This window comes from Mandrillus leucophaeus, unplaced genomic scaffold, assembly GCF_000951045.1.
Source record: "Mandrillus leucophaeus isolate KB7577 unplaced genomic scaffold, Mleu.le_1.0 Scaffold207, whole genome shotgun sequence".
Classification (NCBI taxonomy): Eukaryota; Metazoa; Chordata; class Mammalia; order Primates; family Cercopithecidae; genus Mandrillus; species Mandrillus leucophaeus.
In genome coordinates, this window is record NW_012102110.1 from 3,928,126 (window position 1) to 3,936,287 (window position 8,162).

General features: G+C 41.0%; 1 protein-coding gene across 2 annotated transcripts in view; it reads right to left on the reverse strand.

Annotated features, from left to right (window-relative positions):
* The window catches only part of SELP (selectin P (granule membrane protein 140kDa, antigen CD62)), a 41,668-nt gene extending 39,196 nt beyond the window's left edge, over positions 1-2,472 (reverse strand). For both annotated transcript variants that reach the window (XM_011979951.1, XM_011979949.1), the window contains exon 1: positions 2,378-2,472. In XM_011979951.1, the coding sequence (XP_011835341.1) occupies positions 2,378-2,380 (3 nt within the window). In that variant the 5' untranslated portion in view covers positions 2,381-2,472. The remainder of the gene's footprint in view (positions 1-2,377) is intronic.
* Positions 2,473-8,162: the final 5,690 nt, after the last annotated feature.

Below are 8,162 nucleotides of genomic sequence, written 5' to 3' on the forward strand. Positions count from 1 at the left end.
CCTACTCTCTAGGGTTAGGTCCAGGGTTTTTTCTAAGCACAGCTTTCTATGTAGTAAGTCATTTTGATTTTTGAGGATTTGATTAATAAGCTTCTACTTAAAGATCTCTGAAGATGCACATTCTAAGAGCTGGTGGCCAGCCCAGGAGAGTCTGAACTATTTTAGTTGCATTTTGAAAAACAGGTAATGAAAAGAAGAGTAAGGACTAGAAGCCACATAGCTAAGGTGGTTAAAAGGTATAAATGGAAAATAATCCAGACCTGCTCCTTAGCCCACTAAAACTTTTTGTTTTGTTTTGTTTTGTTTTGGAGACGAGACTTGCTCTGTCACCCAGGCTGGAGTGCAGTGGCATGATCTCGGCTCACTGCCACCTCCACCTCCTGGGTTCAAGAGATTGTCCTGCCTCAGCCTCCTGAGTAGCTGGGATTACAGGCGCATGCCAACATGCCCAGCTAATTTTTGTACGTTTAGTAAAGATGGTGTTTCACCCTGTTGGCCAGGCTGCTCTTGAACTCCCGACTTCAAGTGACCCATGCACCTCGGCCTCCCAAAGTGCTGGGATTACGGGCATGAGCCACTGCGCCCAGCCGTAGCCTGCTAAAACTTTGACAAACATCAATGCAATTTAACTAGAAGTTCCCAGTCAGGAGTTACTCCTCTGAGATCTATCTGATTGAAAACACCCCACCAGAAAAACCTTATCCTCATTTTCTCAGGTCCTAAAAGTTAATTAAAGCCACTCTCTGAACTGGAAGCAAAACTTACACTGGCAGTTTGAGGTTTCTGAATCTTTGGGGCCAAATGTGCTCAGAGGGAAAGGAAGAGGTCTTGTCTTTGATATACTAAAAACAATTCCAGGGCTGGGGTCTTAGCACTTCATTGTAGAGCTCAAGCCTAGTTTCACGGTGCCGACAGAGGGGCTTCTGAACACAAAGCACAGGAGGCAATCGAGAAGGGTTCTGATCCTGGGATCCACACGGAGGTTTGGGAACCTCCTGCGGTTGTCTCTAAAGGTTGGTGTTTATGTGGATGTTTTTGCTTTCATCTGGGAAAGACAAGTTGTAACTTTCATCAAAATCTCAAAGAACTCTATGATCCAATAAGTTCATACCTTTGAAATACAGAAGGATACCAAGGAGAGTAGAAGGAAGAGAGGAAGAACTGCTTATTTAAGTTAACCAATTCAGAAGTATGACATGCAAAAAGATAAGACAAAAGTAACTCATATCCTTATGTCATTGTGGTTCAAACTTAGGACAGGTTCAAACTCCTTCCTCTTCTCTTTATCATACTCTCATTCCTGTTTTCCCCAACACGGAACCCCCCATTATAAGTACTTGAAAAGTGTGCTATAGTAAAGCAAAGAAGTGGGATGAATCAGATGTATGCGGTACTTTTTTCTGGAGTCCCACAGAAAGGTGCTCAAAAACAGAGAGCTGCCTGTTTCCTCCATAGCCACAGACTGCAGGATTTCAGACCCTGGGACTACGTGGGATACTCTTGGAAAGTCTGGGGAAAATTAGAAGTAGCCTAACCATATGCATTTTATCTAGGTGCATATAACATTGCTGAGTTCAAAATGCCTAGCTATCCTTGGATCTTTCCTGAATCCTAAACCCCACCATTCCTAAGATTGTTCTTTTTCTTGTAACAATAATGGCTAACATTTACTAATCACTTACTATGTGTCAGGCTCAGATCTGGATGCTTTTCAGCAAAATCTTATTTAATCCTCATGATAAAACTATAGAGTATTATTACTATATCCATTTTATAGAAGAAGAAACTGAGTCATTAACAAGATTGAGACTTAGGGCAGAAATGGAAACTATGTGTATATTCCAGATCAGTCCCAGAAGATTCATAGGCTCACAGAAAGAAATGGGAGGGATGGGGATGAGAAACTCTTCCACTGTAAGCTTGTCCCAGGGCAGTTGCCCAGTCTTCCATTTATTCCATCATTTATCCCAGACAGAAGTGCAGTCTTGGAAAATGGGGTGACAGGTTTGCCATGATCTACTCTCAGAGAGCCCCCGTAGATTCCAGTAGGAGGAACAGCAGCTGCAGAGCCAGAGGACAGGACCCAGATCCCAACATCATGTAGCCCAACAGTGCAGCTTAGATAAAACAAAGCCTCTGTAAGCCACAATGACTTTATTTGTAAAATAGAAATAGCAACCTCAACTCACAAAGATGTTGGGAGGGTCAAAGTGGACAGCAAGTTTAAAAGTACTCACAAAATCTAATAAGCAATTCAACATAAAACTCCATGGCTATCGCTGTTCCTCACTTTCTGAAACTTTACCTGCCTGACTTAGTCCCAAACCACTCCAACTCACTTCAACCACTTCCCATGCAGAAAAAAAAATGAACTCACCATCTCCTCTGCGACTCTGCTGGTTTTCTGCCTTCCGCCCAACCCGGACTTCTTATAATCTCACTGCCTCCCCTCAGTGTCAGGCTGTTTAGAAAAACAACTTCCTATTCACATTCCAGAAACTCACCACAGCCCTTCCCATGAAGTTAGAATGTTGATAATGCGAGGGTGATGTTGGCAGCTTAGAAGCAGTGGTTGCCAAGAGGCAAAGGGGTCACCCCCTTCCATGGGAGATGGTCTGGAGACAGGGCAAGGTGAATCACTCCTGTGCTGAGCAACGTGGTAACAGTACACACACAAAGATTTCCTTTGATTATGATATAAGCCCCAATTTAAAGTCGTACATTTGGAAAATATGCTTTGAATTAATCATAATGTGATTTTCCAGTGCCCATTTTCCAGTTGTTGTGAAATGTCAGTGAATGTTTACTATTCCAGCAGCCTTCTGAGGGAAAGGAGCAAAAATAGTAGCACAATAAAAATTAGAGAGAAAAGGAAAAAGCCACTAACGGTTTTCTGGCACTTGGGAAAGTTTACTGGTAAGTTTCAAAATGACGTATTAAATAGACATAGGTCACATGAAAGAAATTCTGCTTCTTATATCAGAAATAAAAAGGTATACAAATAGATACCTTTTTATTTTCCTCTTCCCATGGAATTTGTAGGACCAAAAAGCTGTTGGCATAGTAGTTAAGACTTGAGCTATGCTGTTAAACAGCCTGAGACCCATCCTGGCTCCACCTCTGGCTATCCACTGGGCAAATTACTTAAACTCTCTATGCCTCTGTTTTCTCAACTGTAAAATAGAATAACAAAACTTGTCTCACCGGGTTGTTGTAGAATCAAATGAGTTAATATGTAGAGAGTAATTGAAATGACACCTGGCCCACAATTGACGCTCAACAAATGTTAGCGATTATTACTACTTTTCAGATTAGATCTCAGACAGCAAAATCAAGTATCAAGTATTTAGTATCAAGTCAGAAAGCCATAACTCCTATTTATACTCTCGGAATTCTATTGTGTAGTAGTAGGTATTATTCTTCATTCACTTCATGGTGGTTACAGCTTGTAAATAGGCATCTCATGGATAAATTTAAAATTGAATGAAGTAGAAACATTGGGAGAAAGTCTAAAGGTAAAGATGAATTAGGGCATGTGAGGCTGCATTTGCACTTTGGAATTTGGTACCAAGAAGAAGAAATTAATTATATAGTAGAAGTAGAAAAGATTGTGAAGGAGATGCTGTTGAAGGAATGACTGTAGGGGAATAAGGGAAGCTTAGAGAGATGAAAAACTGAGGAACTTCTTGGCAGCATGATGCAGTTCAGAGTCCAGACCCCAGAGTCAGACTGCCTAGCTCCACCACCTACCAGCTGTGTTGGGCGTTACTAATCTCCCTATGACTCAGTTTCCTCAGTGATGTGGTTTTGCTGTGTCCCCACCCAAATCTCATCTTGAATTGTAGCTCCCATAATTCCCACAGGTTGTGGGAGGGACCTGGTAAGAGATAATGGAATCATGGGGGTGGTTCCCTTATACTGTTCTCATGGTAATGAATAAGTCTCACGAGATCTGATGGTTTTATAAGGGGAAACCCCTTTTGTTTGGTTCTCATTTCTCTCTCTTCCCTGCTGTCATGTAAGATGTATCTTTTGCTTTCTGCCATGATTGTGAGGCCTCCCCAGCCATGTGGAACTGTGAGTCCATTAAACCTCTTTTTTTTTTAATAAATTACCCTGTCTTGGGTATGTCTTTATCAGCAGCATGAGAACAGACTAATACACTCAGCAATGTGAATAATAAGGTTAATAATCACCAAACACATACACGTGTAAGGACAATTAAATGAATTTAAAGTGTTTGGAACAATACTTAGCATGCTGTAAGTGTAAGTTTAAGTGTTGGCTATTATTCTACAAGACTTGCCTCCATGTCTTTCTGTTCTTACTTTCACTCACCAGCCCCTCTTTTTGGCATTGCCTCATGTTAAAAAAAAAAAAAAATATATATATATATATATATATATATAGTCTCAGATGGAGATGAGGAAGGGTGGTATGTAGACTAGTAGGTTCTCTTTTTTTTTTTTTAATTTTTTTCAGACAGGGTCTCACTCTGTGTCCTTAGGCTGAAGTGCAGTGGCATGATAACTGCTTTCTGCAGCCTTGACCTCCTGGGCTCAAGCAGTTCTCCCACCTCAGCCTCCTGAGTAGCTGGGACTACAGACGTGTACCATCACTCCTGGCTAATTAAAAAAAAAATCTCTAGAGATAGGGTCTCACTGTATTTCCCAGGCTGGTCTTGAATTTCAGGGCTCAAGTGATCCTTTCACCTCAGCCTCCCAAAATGTTGGGATTACAGGCATGCGCCCCCATGCCCAACCTGATAGGTTCTTGTTGATAATAAGTTTCATATTAATAAGTGCAACTGGTAATATGTTTTTAAGTTGATGTTGTTAAATTTTAGTGAATATAAAAAAACATAAAAAGATTCCTATGGAGGTGACATTAGCAAGATAGTGGAGTAGGAGATGTCAGCCTTATGCCCCAAGAAAAAACAAATATAGACAGCTATACACAAATCAAAATAACCCTCAAGAGGGTGGGGAGTTGCGGGGTGGGGCTCAAGAGCCTGTTAAAGAATTTGGAACAACAAAATGGAGAAAAGAAAACAATATCCATGTAGAAGAATCACTGGTGAGACTGGCCTATATGAGACACCAGGAGATATCTAGGAATAAAGAAAGTTGTAGGCTATCAGTGTCAGTCATGTGGTAAGAGCCACTGTGGCCCCCAGTGTCCTGCTCCACAGAAGACACTGGCATCTTTTGTCACTAAGGTAAACAACAGCCATCCCCACAGCAGGATGCTAGAAAGGGAGACACAGTTGCACCACCCCCCAAACCCCCTCACCAAGAAGCAGCTATTGTACTGCCCCAGGACTGGGGCCAGGGTTGCCACCTCTTGCAACTGTATGTGTTTCCCTGATCCCCAAAAGTTGTGGCTGCTCTGCAGGTATTCACACTCCGGACTGTGGCTCTGTGGCTGCAGTGCACCTACTCATGTCTCAGACACTGGAGTCACTGCTGTTGTGAACTAGATCTCACCGTGGGACCCCAAACCAAGTTCTCTCTGTGAAAGTCTTTGCTCCGGACACCAGTTCAGCCACTGTAGAAAGCTAACCCCTATTCTTGACTCCAGAGCTACTGTAGTAATGTGCACGCCTGTGCTCCAGACCCTGGCTCTGAGGCTGCACTACACACACCTACACCTCCAACACCAGAGCCACCATTACAGTGAGCTAGTACACACCCTGGGTCCCAGTCCCAGAATCAAGGTTTCTCTGTGCCTGTCCATGCTCCAGTCACCAGCTCAGCCAACAAGGAGAGCTAACCCACACCCTGGATCCTGGAGCCACTGTAGCTCTGCATATACGTGCAGTAAAGTCCCTTGCTCCTCAGTTGCTTTATATGTACCTGCACTTTACACACCATTGTCAATGTGATAGTAAGTATGCCTGTGCCTTGGGCACTGGTGCCATTGCTACCATTGAATCTGGTGCTGTGGTCCCTCCATGCATGCCCATGCTTCAGGCCTTGACTCTTGACCACTCCATGGGCACTATTCATCAGACACCAGTGCCACCACCACCATAAGCAGGCCTGCAAGTTAGACCCAGTTTCAAGAGGAATTTCTTCAGTCACAACTTCCCAGGTGGGGAAAAAAAGAGATATGGAGGACTTGTCACCACTGAAAACCTCAACAGCCTCCTTGCCACTATAGATACCCACAGTGTTGGCTTCTAAGGATCCCTGTAGTCTACACCGACACCAACCTCAGCTGACAGATCTGCATGGAGACCACACAGCTTTGCCCCCACTGAAATTAGAACTTTTGCATCCCACCCAGCCAGCATCCTTGCATTATCCTACATAAGATGGTATTTATCCACCAAAGTCAGCCCACACAGCCTGAAATTGGGGCAGATCCACCAGATGCTCAGACATCAGTGTAATGCAGCAAGAAACATGAAAACCCAAATTAAAATATTACCATCTAAGAAACACAATAATTTCCCAGTAGCTGACCCAAAAGAAATGGAGTAATACATATGGCCTGACAAGGGATTCAAAATAATTGCTTTTAAAGAAACTCAGTGACTTTGAAGCAGACACAGAGAAACAATTTGGTGAAATCAGAGAAACAATAAATGGACAACATAAGAAATGTAACAGAAAGATTAAAATCATAAAAAAAGTTGGAGCTGAAAAATATAATGAATGAAGTGAGAAATGCAGTAGAAGTCATCAATAGCAGACTTGATCAAGCAGAAGAAAGAATCTGTGAACTGAAGACAGGTTTTTGAAAATATACAGTGAGAGGAGAAAAAAAGAATGAAAAGAAATGATGAAAGCCTATAGGATTTATGGGACAGCACAAAGAAAGCTAACATTCAGCCAGGCACAGTGGCTCATGCCTATAATCCCAGCACTTCGGGAGGCCAAGGTGGGTGGATCACCTAAGGTCAGGAGTTGACACCAGCCTGACAAACATAGGTGAAACCCCATCTCTACTAAAAATACAAAAAAATTAGCCAGGGATAGTGGCACATGCCTGTAATCCCAGCTACTGGGGAGGCTGAGGCAGCAGAATCTCTTGAACCCAGGAGGCAGAGGTTTCAGTGAGCTGAGATCATGCAACTGAACTCTAGCCTGGGTGACAGAGTGAGACTCCATCTCAAAAAATAAAAATGGAAATTAAATTAAAAATTTAAAAAAAGTGAGCTAACATTCACATTACAGTAGTTTAAGAAGGAGAAAATAGAGAAAAAGGAGGTCAGAAAGCATATTTAAAGATTTCTAGCTGAGAATTTCCCAAATCTGAAATAAAATATAAATATTCAGGTACAGGAAGCTTAAAAATCTCCAGTCAGGTTCAATCCAGAAAAGATCACACCAAGACATAATAATCAAACTATCGAAAATCAAAGACAAAGACAAGATCGTAAAATCAGCAAGAGAAAAGAAGCATATCACAGGCAAGAACTGCAATAAGGTTATCACAAGATTTCTCAGCAGAATCCTTCTAGGCCCAGAGAGAGTGAGATGATATATTCAAAATGTTGAAAGAGAAAAAACTGCCAACCAAGAGTTCCATCCTTCAGAAATAAAGGAGAGATAGAGACTTTCCCAAACAAGTAAAAGCTGAAGGAGTTCATCAACACCAGACCTGCCTTATAAGAAATGTTAAAGGGAATTTTTCAAGCTGAAAGAAAGGGATGTTAATTAGTAACATGAAAATCTATGAAAGTATAAAAGTCACATGTAAAAATAAAAACATAGTCAAATTCAGAGTTTTCCAATATTATAATGGTGGTGTATAAATCACTTATACCTTTAGAATGAAGATTAAAAGATAAAACTATTCAAAATAATTATAACTACAATAAGTTGTTAACAGATACACAATATAAAAGATGTGAATTATAACATCAAAAACATAAAATCTGAAAAATATTAAAAACCTATAAAATGTGGAGGGAGAGTAAAAGTGTGGAGGTTTTTTTATCATTGAAGTTAAATTTTATCAGCTTAATATAGCCTGTTATAACTATTATATGTTTTATCTTTTTTCTTCACATTTCATCATTTTCTTTATTTCTTTTTTTTTAATTTTTTTATTTATTATTATTATTATTATACTTTAAGTTCTAGGGTACATGTGCATAACATGCAGGTTTGTTACATATGTATACTTGTGCCATGTTGGTGTGCTGCACCCAT